At 46.1% G+C, this 21,328-nt stretch overlaps 1 protein-coding gene across 1 annotated transcript in view; it reads right to left on the reverse strand.

Moving 5' to 3' along the window:
• Positions 1 to 698: 698 nt before the first annotated feature.
• Positions 699 to 21,328, reverse strand: part of LOC120542268 (protein shisa-9-like) — a 185,195-nt gene continuing 164,565 nt past the window's right edge. The window contains exons 3-4 of the mRNA XM_039774589.1: positions 16,012 to 16,164; positions 699 to 1,372 (exon numbers count right to left, since the gene is read on the reverse strand). Coding sequence (XP_039630523.1) covers positions 996 to 1,372; positions 16,012 to 16,164 — 530 coding nt within the window. The 3' untranslated portion in view covers positions 699 to 995. The remainder of the gene's footprint in view (positions 1,373 to 16,011; positions 16,165 to 21,328) is intronic.

Here is a 21,328-nt window from a genome sequence, read left to right on the forward strand (position 1 = left end):
ATCCCATAATACCACCACCCCACAATAATTCTCACTCAATGATGTCCCAAGTGATTTATTAATGAATCCGCTGCGATTAAAAAGGAGCTTCCTTGGATTTCGTTTCTCCGTCGATATGTCAAACGGATGAAGAAGAAGAAGAAGAACAAATAGTATGGGAATTTTTACAATTAAACACATCCACCATACCGTCAGAAAGCCAAGCGTGACATTGAAAAACAAAAAAAAAAAAAAATAAAATAAAATAAAACAAAACAAACATTTTCAAATAATCACTACGAGATTGGAGTTCTGGAGCGGACTTGAGAAATACGAGAAAGGCACAACGTCACGCGTTGGAATGAGACTCGATAAATAAACACAGGAGACAAGAGGGAATTCACCCAGGAGACCTTCCTTCTTCTACGGATTGGGAATTACGGGAACCTCGTGGAATTTTCAGAGGAAAGCTGCCTGTGGGTTTTCCTTTCCGGACGGCGCAACTCAATCTGCGTGCGTGCGTCCGTACAACTTTCACTTTGTACAGAGTCGGTGCCCACCAGCCACCTGCAGAAAAAGATGGCCGACGTTGTGCGGACGCGGTGTCTCAAGTGACACTTGGGTACGTCAGCCCGTCTCCCACTTTGCTGTGGTCCTTCAGGCTCCACTCTGACAAACTGACACCAGTATTGCTATAGTTGGGTTCCTCCATTGATCCCCCAGTCCTCACTTTATTGGTAGTTCGTGTTGGTTTTGTCACATCTCTGTCCCCTCGCCGCACACTTGTCACGTGCGCCCCGAGGCGCTTGCATGCTGCAGATCTGTGTAGTTCAGTTGTTTAGTTTTGCTTTGTATTTTTCCAGGCGTCCCGACTCGCCGTCACAGCACAGTAGAAGGGCTGGAGTTACAAGTGGCCATCCCGACAGCCAGGACCACCCCCACCACCCCCCTCCCCCGTCCCAGGACTGGGCGCGGGTCCCACTCTTTCTGTACAGCTGAAGGGGGCTGGGGGGAATCTAGACGGTCACTTCTGTTTTGCTGTTGGTCACAAAGTACGGCTGAGGGGGCAGGTAGTGCTGGCCTCGGGCACCCTGAAGCTCGTTCACCTGCTCCACCGTGCAGGGCTTCTTGGGGACGTAGGCTGGCCGGCGGCCGGTGGGCTCGCTCTGGTCCCATCCCTTCAGCGTGTTGGAGTTGAAGGCCAGTGGGTGCGTGTGCATCTTGTTGGCTTTGGATTTGTGGCCGTTCTGCTTGCCGCCCGTCAGGTCCGGGCTGTAGTGGACGCTCTCCTCCGGCTCCATGTGCACCGGGTGGAGCGGCAGGCTGCCTTTGGCCGCCAGCTCGGCTAGGTGTCGCCGCTTGGAGTAGAAATCGTCGCCGACCTTTTCTGACGCTGGGTACAAAAAAAGAAAAGAAAAGAAATAGAAAAATACAGATTAGAAACAGCAGCCCATAATATGCGAATACGTTAATAACGTTGAAAGTCTCCACGTGGTTTCTATCTTATTTGAGATAATCCTAATAATAGAAATAAAAAATAACCATGAGGGGGCGCTGCAGAGCAGTGGTGAGGGCCGCTCCTTCGCTCTTCATCACGGTGCCACCTAGTGGTAATATGCTGCATTCCTCACTCTACTCCGTGCCAGGGTTTGCTTTGGCGTCGGGCTGCTGACTCGTGTTGTGCCTTCAACTGCGGGTTACCATCCTGCCCTTTGTGCTTTGATTCTTAAAATATGGAAGAACAGCAAAAAGGAGGGAGACGCAAAAACGGAGCCAGAAAGCGGAGCAGACTGCCCATCCAGATAAAGCCCAGTGCCAGGCAGCCTGACCACCGAGGAAAATGGGAGGCTGTCAAGGCTTCAAAATGGAGAATCGGGTATAAAGTTCAAAAATCACAAGAGAGTCTCAACATGTCTCACCAGAGAGAGAGCCCTGGAAACTCCTGGAAACTCCGGCTGCGAGAGTCCCAAAAGAACTTTGAAAAAGAGGGCCACCATTTACAGAAAAAGAGCAAAGGGTGTCGCCAAAAGGCAAATCGAAGCAGCAGTGTCCCAGAAACACAACCCAGTAACCGGAGAAGAAGAAAGCAAGTAATCAAAATTGGAGGAAATACAAAAAGACCACCAAACTTGACCAGGGCCCCTTCAAATGAACCACATGGACTCAACGCCCAGCCAGCCTCCCTCTATGGGCTGAGAGTGCCCAGCAGTGACGGACAGGTGGGTCCTGCCTCTCGGGTATTAATCCCCAAAACACATAAAAACATAAAGAAATGTAAAAAAAAGACAGCATACAAAAATGCTTAGACATAACAAAACCAAAAACACATCTAATAATGTTATTTATTGATTTATTGATTGATTTATTGATTGATTTAGTAAGATTCTGTAAAAATCCAAATATTGCCCAAGGTTCAAACAAAATGCTATCTGTCTTCCACCTATATAGCACTTTCACACATCTATCTATCTATCTATCTATCTATCTATCTATCTATCTATCTATCTATCTATTATATAGTGCCTTATCTATCTATCTATCTATCTATCTATCTATCTATCTATTATCTATCTATCTATCTATCTATCTATCTATCTATTATATAGTGCTATTATCTATCTATCTATATAGTGCTATCTATCTATCTATCTATCTATCTATCTATCTATCTATCTATATATATCCTATCTATCTATCTATCTATCTATCTATCTATCTATCTATCTATCTATCTATCTAATTAGACAGAATAATATTAACACGATTTAACATAAATGAGCAGCATGGAGAGATAAATGGAAACGGCACAGTAAACAGAACCCGCAGAGGACGGATTGTCAGCTGCCTGACTGATTTCGAGCCCCCTGTGCTCACATCAGTCCTGACCCTCATCGCGTCCCGCCACAAGCTTATAGAACGCCATGCCGATGACGTCATGTGACTTGACTTCCAGGGCCGCGGACCCTTTTAGTGACAGCCGACGTGTCGTGCCAATGAATGCACATTGCTAGAAGAACAAGATGGTGTGATAAAGCAACAAATTCAAAAACAAAAGGAAAGTGAAACCCAATTCTGTGTGATGAAAAAAAAAATTAACAAGTCAGAAAAAAAATAAACTAAAAAAACTGCAAAGAACTGCATTTATTAATAGTTCATTTGGTTTTTTTTTTGGTTAATTTTGCAAGCATTTCTATAATTCTGTTGTCACTTTGTCATTAAGGGGCACTGAGTGTTGCTTGATGTGGTAGTAAAGCAAACTGAAATGATTTCATCAGAAGGCTGCAAAAGAATAAAACGAGATGACGTTTCGGGTCTGCAGACTTCTAAACACTCAGCTTTATTAGTTTTACGTTTCACACTTTTGAAGTCACACAGAAAGTGAATTTAAGGGGCAATTATGCAAAACTCCCTGTGAGGCGATGCTACTAAGTCATCAATCACTCTGCCAACCCTCAGCCACCGACGGCAGACGCCACCCAGCTATTTTGAGGCCATGATGGGCCCAGGGACTGTCTTACCTGCATCATAGACCCCCCCTGGGCAAGGTAGTGCACTGGGACCCCTATTTTGATAGTAAAACAGAAACATACATATAATTAGAAAAATCATGGGGCCCTTATGCTTATGGGCCCCCCTGGCCAGAGCCCATTATGCCCATAGCACTTGAATGGCACCATATATTAATACTGAGGGCTTGCAAAGATGAAGTGAGCTTTGAAAGTGAAGAGAAATGCAGTAATTGGGGGGGCTGGAGGGCTGGTGGGTATTCAGTTACTTTTCCAGAAGCCCACAACCTTAAAAAAATGGAACACCCTGTGACAGAAAACAAAAAAATAAAACAAAAGATGCTGCAAGCGGGCGCACTGAGATGGATTATAAATGTCATCTTTTTTTAGTTTTCCTGCCATGTGCAAGATGATAGCCCCTCATTAGCATTTTATTGATTCTAGCCCTGTAAATAGCCGAGAGAAACGGGAAATTAATTCACAAATTCACTTTCCCCGATCCTCTCAGGAGGAATGTCACAAATCAATTTAGGAAAACGATACGGGACAGCACGGCCGGGAGACATCCTGACGAAAACGGACACGAGCCTGAAATCCTAATCACAGGCCACCGCAGGAAATGTCACCAGGCAGAGGGGCTTGTTATGGTGGCCTTTACTTTACCATTTGACACTTGCACTCAACCAGCACTGAAATCCTTTATGTGTCCTCCAGCTTTGTGACAGCCGGTGGTAACATCACAAAAAGAGAGGACCACCGAGGCAACAGGCTGAAGAAGAAGGCAGGGTCAGTTATGGGACACCCTCAAGACCCTCTGGAGGTGGCAGTGGAGAAGAGGATGAAGACAAAACTGAAAAATGTGGCACCCCAGCAAGTGAGGACTTTGTTAGAAATGTGACACAAAACACAGCTGGGGGTCCTTCATAAGAACAGCAACGGCTTTTATAGCGCCTCACCGGGACTCAAAAGCTCTTCCTTTGTGTCATTGTTGTGTCTATCTATCATATAGTGGCTTTCACATCTATCTATCTATCTATCTATCTATCTATCTATCTATCTATCTATCTATCTATCTATCTTCACATCTATCTATCTATCTATATAGTGGCTTTCACATCTATCTATCTATATAGTGGCTTTCACATCCATCTATCTATCTATCTATCTATCTATCCATTTTCTAACCTGCTGAATTCAAATACAGGGTCACGGGGGTCTGCTGGAGCCAATCCCAGCCAACACAGGGCACAAGGCAGGAACCAATCCTGGGCAGGGTGCCAACCCACCACAGGACACACGCAAACACACCAAGCACACACTAAGGCCAATTTAGAATCGCCAATCCACCTAACCTGCATGTCTTTGGATTGTGAGAGGAAACCGGAGCGCCCGGAAGAAACCCACGCAGACACGGGGAGAACATGCAAACTCCACGCAGGGAGGACCCGGGAAGCGAACCTGAGTCTCCTAACTGCGAGGCAGCAGCGCTACCACTGCGCCACTGTGCCGCCATCTATCTATCTATCTAGATATCTATTATATAGTGCCTTTCACATCTATCATCTGTCTATCTGTCTATCTATCTATCTATCTATCTATCTATCCATTATATAGTGCCTCTCATCTATCTATCTATCTATCTATCTATCTATCTATCTATCTATCATATAGTGCCTTTCATATCTATCTATCTATCTATCCATTATATAGTGCCTCTCATCTATCTATCTATCTATCTATCATATAGTGCCTCTCATCTATCTATCTATCTATCCGAGTTCCTTTGTAAACTTAATTATTTTACAGCGTCCTCCAATCCTATCTGTCTGTCTCCTCGTGTTTATCATGGGCCAAGTCAGGAATGAGGAGTCCACACGCAGGATGAAGTTCAGAATTCAGTTTTATTGCCACGTAAGAAATTGACCTCAGTACAGTGAATATTTACTGTTATTTTACAAATCAACATTCTAAGAAAAAAGGAATCGAAATAAAAATCAAACAACAGAAGAGAACGGCCGAACAGAAGTTTCCGTTTGTTTCTCCTTGTTTCTATCTGTCTATCCCTCAGCAAGTCACTTCACCTGCCGTTACTCCCATCATGGAAAGGCACTAAGGTGTGCTGAGGTGTAAAGCACTTTGGGATGAGTTTCACTATGAAAGACGTTATTTTAAGTCTCAAAGTTGTTTTGAAGTGTCCACTGATGACTGCCGACTGACTGTGTGGCTGTGTAGTGACGTCAGTAGTGTTTAAGCACCATAACTGTACGTTGTTTTTTTTTTTTGCACTGTTTTTGCCAACTGTGCAGATGCCAACATGGCATTTGGGTGACTCCATTTCATCTCCGTGTTTCCTTTTTTGCTTTGTGCTGTACGGTTTTGTACTAATTCTGTAACGCACAAAAGGAGCTATATTAGCCGGGCACTGACTGAATGCTCGTCAGCTGCTGCCCCACTGATGCCAGCCTGCCCGCTTAACAATGGCAGAGTCGGCCTTTTCTGCGGGTTCCGTTTCCTGCGTTCCTGTCGTTTTTCAGGCTGCTGCTGTGCAGATGGCTGCCTTGGACCGCTCCTCCGGCGTTTTCACTTTTCCTGAATGTCTAAGGAGGAGACCTCAGACTAGCGAAACGATAATCCGTTTGGCCACACGTAAATGTTACCGGGTGTTGGCATCGCCCACATTCAAAGAAGCAGAAGAAGAACGAGGGTACGGAAATCGAATGAAAAGGCGCCGTCATCTGTGCACTTGGCGGCCGTGGCGTGCGGGAGGCAGAGGGTTGCGCATCTGCCCGGACCGAAGGCCGAGCCGCCGACGGTAACGCTACATGACAAGCGCAGGTGCGCCGGGCGCGCTCCCTGACGGAGCCGTCAATTGGGGACATTTTGCCGCGGTGTGTTCTCATTTCCAAGCAAGTCATTTCTAATCAGCCATTCTAATGAGCCCCTTCCTGATCGACGAGCCAATTTGGCGGCTGAAAACTCAGCTGTTGAGCTGCGGGTTAAATAAGGGCGAGCGCTCGCGCGCGCGTGCGAACGTCAGCGAGAAACTTAACGGTTTGAACCCTGGAGGGTTTTAAGGACGCGGACTGGGCGTTGTAGGCATCGATGCCAGTCAGAACAACACCTGCTATCACAGTGGGCATCAATGCCCACCGACAGAAGTACGAGGTGGACGTCCTCAAGACTGTAGAAAAAGACACCACAATTAAAGACGGAATGAAGACATCAATGAGGCCATGGATGGGCATCCAAAACCAGAGGGTCCTTCAGCCAGAACCACACAAGACAAAAACCACTGGTAACCTTGTGGAAGGTGTGGCTGAAGACCATTCCGTCATGACACCCAGAGACTCATAAATGGTCAGCACATTGACCAGGTGCACTAGAATGAGGCTGGCATCCCACCCTGGGTGTGATTCAGAACGCCATCTGGAACCTTCGCTGGATGTAACGTTAAGAAAGGCTGGTGGTCTCAGCCTAGCCTTGAAATTGAGATGGCCGCTAGGCGTTCTGGAACACAGCTTATTATATATAACTCACAAACATGAATTTGTGTCCATAATGGTATTCTGGCTGCAGGGGTTGGCAGCGTCAATTTAAAATAGAGTGAGGTGCTTCTCCTGCCTTATGCCTGATGACTACTGAGATGGCTCCAGCTGTGCCATGAATAAGTGGGTTTGGAAAATAGTTGGATGAATTTAGAACTTGGCTTTCTTTTGAAGGCACTGATTGGGTTCCTATATCTAATGGATACTGGGACTGGGCAGGATTGGCATAAAAGGAGAAGGAATAAGGGGGAAGTGGTTTCTGAATGGTGGGGGTAGTGCCCCCAGTGCCATTATGATTAAGAAACGTGGGCGTGTTATTAAATAGAATGGAATGGGAATGTGGATTTTCTTCTAAAGGACTGGGTAGGTGTGGATTTGAAAACAAATGAAATTGGGGCGTGGCATCTAACTGTTAGGGGTTGGGCACTATCCCCACTGGCATTATGACTAAGATAAATTGGGTGTGGTTTTAAATGGAATTAAATGGAGGTGTGGCTTTTCCTCCAAAAAGACCTAAATGTGGTGCCTGTACCTTAATGACATTATGAACACTGGAACTGGGCAGGGTTGTCATTGAAAGAGAATGAAAGAGTGGGCTTGGTTTCTGAGTGGTGGGGGTAGTGTGCCCAGTGGCATTTTGAATAAATAAAAGGGGCGTGTCCTTAAATAGAATGGAATGGGAATGTGGATTTTCTTCTAAAGGACTGGACAGGTGTAGATTTGAAATAGGGGCGTGGCTTCTAGGTGTTATGGATGGGGCAGTGGCATTGTAATTAAGATACATTGGGTGTTGCCTTAAATGGAATTAAATGGAGGTGTGGCTTTTCCTCTAAAGACCTAAATGGGGTGCCTGTACCTTAATGACATTATGAACACTGGAACTGGGCAGGGTTGTCATTGAAAGAGAATGAAAGATGGGGAGTGGTTTGTAGTTGTGCGATGGAGTGTGCCCAATGGCATCATGACTAAAATGAAATGGAGACACGGCTTTTCTTTTAAAAGCATTGAAGGGGTTCCTGCACCCAAATGTCATTTTGAACACTGGGCTTAGCACTGAAAGAGGGGGCTTGGCTTCCATGTGGTGGGTGTGGTTTAATCAATGGCATTATGACTAAAGAAAAGGGGTGTGCCCTTAAATAGAATTAAATGGAGGCGTGGCTTGTCTTCTAAAGGCTCTGTTGAAACTGATGTGCACGATCAGAATGAAACTGGGGTGTGGCTTCTAGATGTGGGCGGAGCAGTGTCCCGGGATATTTTGAAGAAGGTACAGTAAATGGGATGTGGCGTTAAATACAATGAAACTGGCACGTGGCTATTCTTTTAAAGCCATTGGTGAGGTTTCTGTACCCTAATAACGTTATGAATACTGGGACTGTGGGTTTGAAACAGATTAAAAGAGGGGGTTTGGCCCCAATGACAGTTTGACTAAGTAAAAGGGGCGTGACATGTTTTCTAAAGGCCCTAAATAAAATTTCGATGACTGTGAAATGGGGGCTTGGCTTTAACATTAAAATATGAGTGTTCCTGTCCATCTAAAGGTGCTGTTCTGAGGTGGTGGTGTTACTGCAGCCTAACGACATCATGACTACTGTGATTGGGGGAAGCTGGATTTAAATAGGAATGACGTTGGGGACGTGGCTTTCCTTCTACAGGTGATGGGTGAAGTTATTATCTCCTAATGATATCATGGCTACTGTGAATGGGCGAGTATGACTTTCAGACAATATTAAGGTGGGGTTGACATCTTCTTCTAGGTGGTGAGTGGAATATTCCCTGTAGCATTATGACTGACTCTGCCCAGGAGATAATGATAAGCCCCTGTATGTCAATTCAATTGCTGGGGAATTTGGCTTTCCTTCCAAAGGCACTGTTCTGAAGTGGTGTGCCTGGCGTCCCATCATGTCTACTGTAAATCGATGGATGTTGCTCTGAAGTGCAATTGAAGAGGTTTGTGTAGCTTTTCCTGCCAAGTGCCCCCTGTAGCATTATGACGGTTCAAAGAGGGGGCGTGGCTTTTCATTCCAGGTCTAAAGTCTGGCCCAGTAAGCTCTAAAGGGGAGTGGTTTTGCAGCCAAGGGTCTACAGTTTGCCTCAGTAAGCTCAAGGGGGTGTGGCTTGTCATCCCAGGTCTAAAGTCTGGCATAGTAAAATTCAAAGGGGTGTGGCCTCTCATTCCAGGTCTAAAGTCTGATGTAGTAAACTCAAAAAGGGTGTGGCTTTTCAACCTAGATTTACAGGCTGCCCCACTGAGCTCAAAGAGGGTATGGCTTTGCAGTTCAGTTTTAAAGTCTGGCCCAGTAAGCTCAAAGGGGGTGTGGCTTTTCAGTCCAGATTTACAGTCTGGGCAAGTAAGGTCGAAAGGGGCGTGGTTTTGCAGCCCAGGTATTCAGTCTGGCCCCAACAGACTCAAAGGGGGTGTGGCTTTTCAGTCCTGATTTACAGTGTGCCCCAATGAGCTCAAAGAGGGTGTGGCTTTGCAGTTCAGTTCTAAAGTCTGGCCCAGTAAGCTCAAAGGGGTCCTGGCTCAGAAGCCCAGGTGTACAGCCTGGCCTAACAGACTAAAAGGGGGTGTGGCATTGCAGTCCATGTCTACAGTCTGGCCCAGTAAGTTTAAAAGGGGCGTGGCATAGCAACCCAGGTATACAGTCTGGCCCCAACAGACTCAAAGGCGGTGTGGCTTGTGGCTTTGCAGTCCAGGCCTACTCCCAGGTAGCAGTGGCTCAGTCAAGTCAGTGATCCCCCCACTCCGGTTGTGGTCAGTGTGGTCTTTCGACGCTGTGGCCATGCCGCTCTGGACTTCCCCACCTCGCTCTAGTAACATAATATGCCAGTCGCTCTGAAGGGTGGCTTTTCCAGCAGTCGCTGGCTGAGAAGCTTCTCGTTCCCATCAAGGCCATGTACGGTAATTGCTAAAGGTATTGATTTGTGTCACATTAATAGTGAATCTCCCCGGACATTAGTGTTTCCCGAGTGCCTGACTATTTTTATCGACCGTCCTTGGGATCGAGCGTGTGGCTGTCTGCTCGTCATCATTACTTCTTAATTACCCCACAGGGGCCCTATGGCCGCTGTCTCTCCCGATGGGGCTCACTGCTCAGTTATTGAACTTTCTTATTTATAGCGCCTGCTTGCCACCGCATCTGATTTTCAAACTGAGAAGGAGCTTCTAAAAACTGGGAACCAAATGACAACCGCATGTAGGCTGGGAAGGCTTCTGTGACAGACGGCCATTTGCCCTTCATGTGCTGCATCGCGTGATTTTCCATTTCCGAGTTCTCTTTCTGTCTCATTCTTCTTTTCCTTCTCTAAGCAGACATCTCCAGATGGCTTGTTTGATCTTTGTCTTTAGGAAAGTAAACTCCAGCAAATCACAACCATTAAATGTGTGCCCTAGATGTTAGATGAGTAATTACTGGGAGGTCCAGACCATAATCATTAAGACAGCATGAATGTTCTGCCAGCATGCCAGCAAAATTTAATCAAAAATCCCATTGGTTTGACCTTTCAGATTGAATGTTGCACCTCCATTACTGACCACCAGAGGGCATCAGAGAGTGCACTGGGGTATGTCGGAGCGGGCGCTTCATGTGACGTCACACTTGTAGGAAATTCTGCCCACTGCCAGACCCCTGAGATCTTCAGCAAGGATATCAGCAGGCCATCACATAGATGGGTGGGGGGCAAAGACAGCCAATGCTGGGCTTGTTTAATATGGACGTGGCAACAACATGCAAGGGCAACGGGCATTGCCGGCTTAAAACCAGCATTCGCGTTATGGATTGTGGGAGATGGGGGCCCTGTTGCTTAGCAACCAGAGCCACCACTGGAAGGAAAAACGGGCCAGACACCAGAAAAAGGGGGCAACCAAATGTAAAGTACAGCAAAGCACGCTTGACGTGCTTCAGACAAGATTGAAATGGACACCTGCCGACGGTGGGCTCTTGGCATGCGTCCATTTCTTAAATGGGCTCAGAAAAGGAACAGATGTGCTACCAGATAAGCGGGCACATCAACTGCCAACCTAGTCCTGTCAATGAGAGGTAAATATAGAAGAAGAAGTGCCACAGAACTGCCCACCAGTGTGGCTACAGATGGACAACCCAAACTGATGCCACCACGGTGGCTGCCCCTTCTCTTACATGGGTCACATCCTGTCATACCTGATACGGCAGTAGGCAATGCCACACCTTTTACCACTTGAACATTTTTCCGATTGATAGGGGTTGAGCAGGATGGCTTGGTGGCATATCAGTTGGCACATCTACCTCATAGACCTGAACTCATGTCCCTGCTCAGATTTAACTTTACAAGACAAGGCGATGCATTGGCATCGGTGTGGCAGTCTCTTATATAGCTCCTTTCACATATAATGCATTTCATATCTACAGTATATATCTATCTACAGCAGATTGAGAAAGCATTCTGACCCCTTCATTTTCTGCCCACTTCATTGTGTGGTAGATTTCATTTTAAATTCATAAATGTTCCACTTCTGCCCATCAAAATACAATAAATAACCCATAATGACAAAGTGAGATGACACCTTCAGAAAGCTTTGTAAATTTATTACAAGATCAAACACTGAATTCTCTCATCCCTTCCAGTATTGGATCCCTTCATTCAGTACTTTGTAGAAGCGCCATTTGCCAGTCTTCTTGGGTAAGTCTCTACAAGCTTGGCACCCCTGGATTAGATTAGCTTGGATGGGAAATGTCTGTGAGTGGCCATCTTCAGATCTCTCCACGCAACTTCTGATGGGTTCAAGTTTAGGCTTTTGCTGGGCCACACATCAAAAAGTCCGAAAACTTCAAGGAAAAGAGATTTCAGATTTTGATTTTAAATAAATTTGTAAGCCTTTCTGCAGACATCTGTTCACTTTGTCATTGTGGGTTATTGAGTGAAGATTGACAGGCAAAAATGACAAATGGATCAACTTAGATCTACAAAATAATAAAGTGGGCAGTAAGGGAAGGGTCTCAACACTCGCTGAATCCACTGAACCTATCAAGCTCTCTCTTGTATAGCGCCTTTCATGTGTCTGTTTTTAAATATCTGCATCCATCTATATAGTGCCTTTCACATATCTATCTATCTATCTATCTATCTATCTATCTATCTATCTATCTATCTATCTATCTATTATATAGTGCCTTTCATATCTATCTATCTATCTATCTATTATATAGTGCCTTTCATATCTATCTATCTATCTATCTATCTATCTATCTATCTATCTATCTATTATATAGTGCCTTTCATCTATCTATCTATCTATCTATCTATCTATCTATCTATTATATAGTGCCTTTCATATCTATCTATCTATCTATCTATCTATTATATAGTGCCTTTCACATCTATCTATCTATCTATCTATCTATCTATCTATCTATCATATAGTGCCTTTGACGCCCATCTATCTATCTATCTATCTATCTATCTATCTATCTATCTATCTATAAATTATATAGTGCCTTTCACATCTATCTATCTATTAATTAATTATATAGTGCCTTTCACATCTGTCTATCTATCTATCATATAGCGCCTTTCACCCCTTCCTCTGTGCCTCTTTTCTGTTCTTCTAATTGTTCTGCCCGCCTGTCCCAGTGAGATCAGTGCTGTCACTTACAGGGAGCCCGTTTTTCACTGACGGGCAGCTCATTACAGTTGAATTTCATTTGCATTGTCAGCCAGAAGAAGAGAAGAAGAAAAGCTGAATTGGTCAAAGTTATAATATTCTGTGAAGCTAAACCAGCAACCCCTGCTCACTGTGACAGGTGCCAACCAGCGGATCACATCGGGCGCAGGACAAGACAAAGAAAGTCCAGAATGAGTCGCCATGTCTACCACTTAAGCTGGCTGCGGGTGTCATTGTCACAAGTCCTCAGTGCTGTGACAGGTCCTGCCTTGGCCGCCACCCCCCGTCACAAGTCATTTCATGCCCTTTAAATGCCCAGCGGATGGCACATTGGAGCCCCCTCCTCAGACACTGACTGCAGCTCAGCTTATTAAAGTCCTCACCTTGAGGTCGGCCCCCGCGGTGTCCGCACATCGTAGCTGAAGGTGCGTCGACGGTCAGGACGTTAGCAGAGGTGGGTGAGTGTGGCTGCTTTATCCACGTCATTGTTAGCAACAGACACAGGATTATTATTACGAATAATTTGACCAGGAGACTGAAGGAGCGAAATGGAGAGAGTCAGGGACCAGCAGAGGACAAACACAATCAACACACGACTCGGAGCAACGTCAGCAGCCACACTAAGCAGAGAACACACAGGTACACACGGCAAAGATCTGCTTAGAAAAAATCCCCAAACTGGGATAACCAGAGGATGTGCCGCCATCTTTAAAAGTGATGGAAGTGATGATGTCACCCACTGCAATGCTGGGGTCACATGACCAAAAAAATGGCAGCTCATTTTTTGGCCACCAAAATGAACTTTTGACCTTACCAACATGGCAGCAGCACGCGTCACAAAAACAAAAATAAGCAAACACACCAAACACACAACCATAAACTCAACATGGCACCTGGAATTGATCAAAAAAATGAAAAATCATAAGAGACGTAGAGAGAGCCTAAAGTCACAACTTCACTGTTATTAACCTGATTGGCTGTGGGGCCGTGGGAGTCGTCTGTTAGCACAACCAGATTGGCTGCAGCTGCTTACTGACTCGGCGGCCCCGGGTTCAAGGCCAGCCCTTCTGTGTGAGGAGGACATGAAATGGAGAGGCTGAGTTTTTTTGTTTAATAAATTTCCTGGTCACACGTTTTGTCATTCCAGGGTATTGAATGTTCCTTCCTGAGGGCCAAAATGAATTTGAAACGATTTTAATCAGGGTCCGACGAGTCTGTGACTGGCCCAAGGAGGCTCACCTTCAGTTCTGCCACCTAGAGACTCCGTGGCCCCGGGTTCAAGGCCCACCTGTCTAGGTAGCAGAGTGCACCACCCTTCACGCCCTTCTCCCCTGACTTCTTGAGGGTTGATATTTCCGGCAACCCCCAAACTTGGACTTGGAGGGGGGATTCCAGCAAACAAGTTGCATTTCATAAAAAGAATGGCGTATAAATAAACATTGCCAGTCCTCAGCCGGCATCCCCCTTAGCTCTCAGCCAGACAGAAAAAACACTAAGATCCACAGAAATATTTTATTCATTTCACAAGAAAATAAATAATAATAAAAAAAAAGCTCTTGCAGAATTGAGTGATTAACATTTCAAAGGCCGTGCCTGCTGATATTCCCAGAGATTCTTCCCAGGGGAGGCCGTGCGGAGAGCAGAGTTGATGGCGTTCGGCCCCCCGTTTGTTGGAGTGCTTTGAGCTGAGGTCAGCGGACCCCCACCTGTCACCCGACACGTCTGCGTGTCGATTGACGAGTGAGGAGTTCAAGACCAGCACTGCCCCCCCACAATGCCCCCTCCCTCTCTCCCACCGCCAAGTGGGTTGTAATTGCAGTTTTAACATTTCACCACCTGGTGGCACTGCTGGCAGCCTAAGAGGACAATCTGGCCCAGTGCATGGAGTGCGTGTGTTTGTGAGTGTGTGTGTGTGCGTGTGTGCCTGCGAGTGTGAGCATGCGTGTGTGTGTTTCCTTGTGCTCTGCATTAGCTTCACGTCTGAGGTCAGCAAAAATACAAATCCACTGGTCCAGAAATCCACAGCCGTGTGTGAAATTCTTCCAGCTGCCAAACACTTTAGCAGATCGAGCAGCCTGTCACTACTCGGCGAATTACAATGCCAGACAGTCCCCACCGTCCCAAGGAGTGTCACAAACTATTTCAACATGACTGAAGTGCCCGAGTGCACCATGGACTTTAGTCGAGGACAATCATTTCCCATATAATGCGTTGTGTGGCACCCTGAGTCCTGAGTCCAGAGTCCTGGGTTCAAATCACGGTTCAGTAGTCCCCGGGTCTGTGCCGTTTTGTAGCGGGTACCCCTCGTGGCTCTAGTGTGTTTATTTGTGCCCTGCAGTGACTTGGCATCCCATTCTGGATGATACAAGGAGGAGATGAGAGGAGACCATGCAGCCAGTTGAGCTCGTAATGATGACACGGGGCAGGTTGGATATCTGTTATCAAAGCAGCATTGCCAGGGTATACCAACAACTTTCAAGGAGATTTACCCCTTAATGATCTTAGGGAATGACGGAAAATGACAATCTCTGAAAAAAAACAAGGAATTCAGCCAATCACAAAATCCATTCTAGTTCAGCGAGCACCAGACATGCCGGAATACCAGAAATAGGACAAGAAAAAGATGAGAGTCCAACCGCAACAAGCATATGAACATCTGTTATATAGCGCCTTTCACATTTGTGTATCTGTGTCTCTATCTATCTATCATATATCATATAGTGCCTTTCATCTATCTATCTCATCTATCTATCATTAATCTATCTATCTATCTATCTATCTATCTTTATATAGTGCCTATCTATCTATCTATCTATTTATCTATCTATCTATCATATAGTGCCTTTCACATCTATCTATCTATCTATCTATCTTTTATATAGTGCCCTTCACATCTATCTATATTATATAGTGCCTTTCACATGTATCTATCTATCTATCTATCTATCTATCTATCTATCTATCTATCTATCTATCTATCTTAGCCCCCAGTGGCTAATGCCACACTATTGGCTGACAGCCCCCAAGTCTAGTAAGAGGACACACAAATGCCCAGATGAAGGCGCTATATAATACGACAGTTTTGCTACCACACAGCAAAGTAACTCAGGTTTCGGGTCAACGTGAATATCCCAATTTTTCCACAAGGCTGGCATGTTGAGCGGGGGGCTCATTAGACAGCATTGACGAGTCACAGGAGTGGATTCAGGTCATTTTGTTTTTAAACTCGCATTTCTTTTACCACATGAAGACACAGAGATGTCACCCGAGTATTTAAGTGATTGGACACACACACAGACGTAAAGTTACACAAAAGTGCCAAGGAGAGGCGCTGGCTTACCGACAGCCTTAAGCGTGGCGTATTTGTTGAGTTCTTTGCCTATGGCGGGCTGCTCATAGGTGTGAGGCAGCTGGAGGGTAGTGTAGGAGTGAGGATGGGCCATTGCAGGCAGGATGGGCGAGGTGGGTCCCACGTTGTTCATCTGCGGGCCATCTGCAAGGGAGAAGGAATAGAAAAGCACATTAGACAGGAAAGCCCAGGTGGCTCGCCATTCTGTGCTGCCCTGGCTGGTAGGCAGGCACACGACAGGAGACCGTTGTGCCCATGGAGTTCGTTTGTCTTGTTAATAAGCTAAGCTGCTATAATCATAAATGACTTCATTTTTATTATTTTTTTTATGAAGAAAACAAAACAAACAAACCAACAAGCAACTAAGAAGTACATTTCCTCTGTAGAGCGAGAATTGGCTGGCAGAGGCTCACCTACAGCATGGAGGTGGGCGAGGTGGAGCAGTGGGCACAGGGACAGTAAGTGAGGCTGTGGGGGGGGTAACGTTGGTGGGCACTTTGTGTCATTTTATAGCTCTCTGCCCCACCCCAACCCCAAAGGTTTAAAGGTCACATTCATCAGATATAGTATAGCGCCTTTAATAATCTCCGGACCCCTTCAGTTTTTCTTCATGGTGTTCCATTCCCCGACAACAATCCCCCTAAACCATCAAGTGACACTCGACATCCCAGAACAACAAAGCGAAAACAGAATTTTAGGAATTGGAGCAATCCTAACGTCACATTGGCCCATTAGCTCAGCGGCCATTCCGGCCTGGGCTTTCCAGGGGTTTACTTCTTCTCTGCAGACCCTCTCAAGTTCTATCAGGAAAGACGGATGGATGGAGACCATCAGAGGTTGGCAGTGGTCCGCTCTCTCCAGAGATGTTCAAGTTAAGGCTCTGGCTGGGTCACTTAAGCCCATTCCTGGAGTTGTCCCCCCCACCCCCACCCGGATACCCCTGGGTTGTCTTAGCTTTGTGAACCCGCATCCACTCGGAGGTCTAGAGCTGTCTCTGTCTCCCTCAGCCCTGATTGGTTCCCCAGTCCTTGATGTTGCCGCCATCATCAGAAGGGAACCAAGCAGGGCCAGGTGTCCTCCAGACGTGATGCTGAGAATTTCAGTCTTGGACTCGTCACACCAGAGGGTCTTGTGTCTCATAGTCTGATATTCCTTTAGCTGAACTTCCTGACAACTCCAAGTGAGCTTTCAGGTGTCATCTGGCCACTCTGTCACAAAGCCCACATCAGTGGACTGTTCTAGTGGTGGTTGGCCTTCTGGAAGTTTCTCCCTTCTTCATACACTTTATGTGGACCTCAACCAGAGCAACTATTGACTTCTTGGTCACCTCTCATACTGAGACTCTTCTCTCACGATTGCTCAGTTTGGTGCCAGGCAGCCAGCTCAGTTGGTCCAAACTTCCTTTTTAGAATTACAAAGCCACCTGTGCTCTTGGGAACCTTCAGTGCTGTAGTCCTCCTCAGATCTGCACCTCCACACAATCCCCTCTCTGAGCTTTGACATCCATTTCTTGGACCTCCTGGCTTGGTTGCTGTCAACTATGGGGTCTTCTTTAGACAGGCGCGTGCCTTTCACTAATCAGTCCAATCAGCTGAATTGACCGCAGATGGATGGATGGATGGGTGGATGGATGAGTGGATGGATGGATGGATGGATGGATGGATGAGTGGATGGATGGATAAATGGGTTGATGAGTGGTTAGATGAATTGATGAATGAATGGATGGATGGATGGGTGAATAGATAGACTGATGGATGGGTGGATGCTTGGATTGATGGATGAATGGAGGAATGGATGGACCATTAGATGGACAGGTGGATGGATGAATTGATGGATGGATGGTGTGATGAGTGGTTAGATGGACAGATGGATGGATGAATGGTTGGATGGATGGGTGGATAGACTGATGGATGGATGGATGGGTGGATAGGTGGATAGATGTATTGATAGATGGATGGATGGTTGGATGAGTGGATTGGTGGATGGACGGACTGATGGATGGACAGGTGGATAGATGGATGGATGGATGGTTGGAGTAATAGATGGACTGGTGGATGGACTGATGGATGGATGGATGGATGGATGGATAGCTGGACTGATGGATGGATGGATGGATAGATGTGTGGGTGGACTAATGGATGGACAGTTAGATGGATGGATGGATGTATGGATGGACAGGTGGATGGATGGGTGGATGGTATTCTGCTCTTCTGTTCCTGTGTGTGGCCTGGGGTGAATCAGAGTTCAGAGTGGATGCTCCTTGTGAAGGCCTTGTGTCCCGTCCAAAGGGGCTCCCAGTCCTGCCAGTGTCGGCTGTGGCCCTCAGTGACCTTCAAAAGGTTCAGGCAGGTCTGAGATTGGCTGTCCGTGTTCCCCTCATTACCCCAAAGATGTGTCAGTGTCATCGACTGGCATCTCCAAGTTGGCCCAACAATTCATGCATGGAGGTGTTTGTGTGCCTCCTGTGCCCCATGACAGACTGGCATGCCATGCAGGGCTGCTTCCTGCCTAGCACCTCCACATCCTTTGACCCCACACTCTAGACGCTGAATGAACATTTTCTTTTACTTGTTTATAATTTTGTTTTTATTATTTTAGAGTATTTTGGTACTGCTGCACTTGGGACCTGAAATGAATATTTTGATGGATCAGAATCAGACAAACGGCTGCTCCTTAGTCATCTTTTAATGAACTATGGGAAGTAATGATGTGTGCCGTAATGACAATAAAAATGGAGGACGGCCGCTGCCTCCTGCGCCCCTCATTAGCTTACATAACCACCCAGACCTCGAGAGCCGAGATGTGGCTTCATTGCCATTTAGGCTTTTGTCTAATGGCCTTCACGTGGGTCTCACGTTTGAGGAGGATGAGGTCTCCTGCTGTCCACTTCCCAAACAGAACTGAACCAGTTTTACAGCCTTTTTTCAAAGGAGGCGAGGGGTACAAAGACACCCGTCCACCAACAGGACACGCCGAGCTGGTCAGCAGATCTGTCGGATGAACCCAGAAACAGGCCACTGGAACCTGTGGAGAGCAAGCAAACAGCACAGAGCCGGCTGGAGCTGCCCATTGAGCCAACACGATGCCAGCTATGCCAGAATGTTACTTCTCGAGCAAGCGTAACGAGATGCAATGAATCTTCCAAAACTTTTCTTAAGACTTAAACTTTTTTTTTTCCCCTGACAACCCAATGTTGACTTTTCAGTGTCTTTGAGACCCAGAATTGCTGCCAATCATCATCCCCATGGGCAGAATGGCTGCCGACCCTCATTCCTTTTCGCCTTTACATTTATAGAGCACTTCTCTCACTACTCAACTACTGAAAACACTGCCACACACAAACCCAGTTTATGAACATTAAAACTCATTTCCTTGAATTTTGGGCCTGTGTAGGCCAAGGTCTGGGCAGTGGGTGGTGGTCGAGGGCTTACTGCCTGGGGTGAGTCCACATTATGGCAGAATAGAGAAGACATTTTATGAATTTTAAAACTCAGTTTTTCATTTTAAACCTGTGTAGGCCAAAGTTTGCCCTGGGGTGGTGGTTAGGGGTTGGCTGCCTGGAGTGAGGCCATAGTGTGACGGACTAAGAAAAGCATTTTATATACTTTACAAGCAAGTTCTTTGTTTTAGGGCCTGTGTAGGCCAAAGTCTGGGCAGTGGGTGGTGGTTGAGGGTTGGCTGCTCAGGGTGAGACCACATTATGGCAGAGCACAGAAGACATTTTATGAACTTTAAACTCAGTTCCTTAGTTTTCGACATGTGTAGGCCAAAGCCTTCCTATGGTGTGGAGGTTGAGGGCTGGCTGCCTGGAGTGAGGCCATATCGGGGAAGACTAAGGAAGAAATTTAATAATAATAATAATAATAATAATAATAATAATAATATTTCTTTACATTTATAGAGCACTTTTTTTTTGCTAGTCAGCTACTCAAAGCTCAAAGGACCCCGGACACAAACCCAGTTTATGAACATTAAAAGTCATTTCCTTGAATTTTGGGCCTGTGTAGGCCAAAGTCTGGGTGGAGGGTGGTGGTTGAGGGGTGGCTGCCCGAGCTGAGACCACATTATGGTAGACTAGAGAAGACATTTTATGAACATTAAAATCCAATTTCTTGTTTTTGGACCTGTGTAGGCCAAAGCCTTCTGATGGTTGTAGTGGTTGAGGGCTGGCTGCCTGGGGTGAGGCCACATCCGAGCAGACTATAAAACACATTTTGTGAACCTTAAAGTAATTTCCTTGATTTTGAACCTGGGTAGGCCGGAATCTGGGCAGTGGGTGGTGGTTGAGGGTTGGCTGCCTAGGGTGAGGACATATCAAGGATTTTATAATAATAATAATAATAATAATCATTATTTACATTTATAGAAAGCTTTTCTCACTAGTCAACTACTCAAAACACTTCCACACAGAGAGGACCCGGGACACAAACCCATTTAATGAACATTAAAAGTCATTTAATTGAATTTTGGGCCTGTGTAGGCCGAGGTCTGGGAGGAGGGTGATGATTGAGGGCTGGCTGCCAGGGATGAGACCACATTATGGTAGACTGCATAAGAGATTTTAGGAACGTTACAACTCAGTTTCTTGTTTTAGACCTGTGTATGCAAACGTTTGCCCTGTGGTGGTGGTTAGGGGCTGGCTGCCTGGAGTGAGGCCATAGCATGGCAGACTAAGGAAAACATTTTATGAACTTAACAAGCGGGGTTCCTTGTTGTGGGGCTCTGTAGGCTGAAGTCTGGGTGGAGGGTGGTGGTTGAAGGCTGGCTGCCCGGGGCGAGACCACATTATGGCAGACTAGAGAGGACATTTTATGAACTATAAAATTCAATTTCTTGCTTTTGGACCGGTTTAGGCCAAAGCCTTCTGATGGTTGTGGTGGTTGAGGGCTGGCTGCCTGGGGTGAAGCCACATCTGAGTGGACTATAAAACACATTTTTAAACTTTAACTTTAACTTAACTTAAACTTTAAAAGTAATTTCCTTGTTTTTGAGCCTGGGTAAGCTGAGGTCTGGGCAGTGGGTGGTGATTGAGGACTGGCTGCCCGGGGTGAGACCACATTATGGCAGACTACAGAAGACATTTTATGAACTTTAAAATTCAGTTCCTTGTTTTGGGGCCTGTGTAGGCCACCGCCATCCAGTGCTGAGGGTGGTTGGCCGTTGGTTCTCTGGGATTACAACTTTATCAGGTCAAACTAAAGAAGAAATTTTGTGAAGTTGAAAAGCCAGTTCCGGAGTTTGGACCTTTCCAGACATACCAAAATCCTAACAGCCAGTGCTAATGAGACCCCGAGTGGAGTGCTGAGGT

Source organism: Polypterus senegalus, chromosome 13, assembly GCF_016835505.1.
Source record: "Polypterus senegalus isolate Bchr_013 chromosome 13, ASM1683550v1, whole genome shotgun sequence".
Classification (NCBI taxonomy): Eukaryota; Metazoa; Chordata; class Cladistia; order Polypteriformes; family Polypteridae; genus Polypterus; species Polypterus senegalus.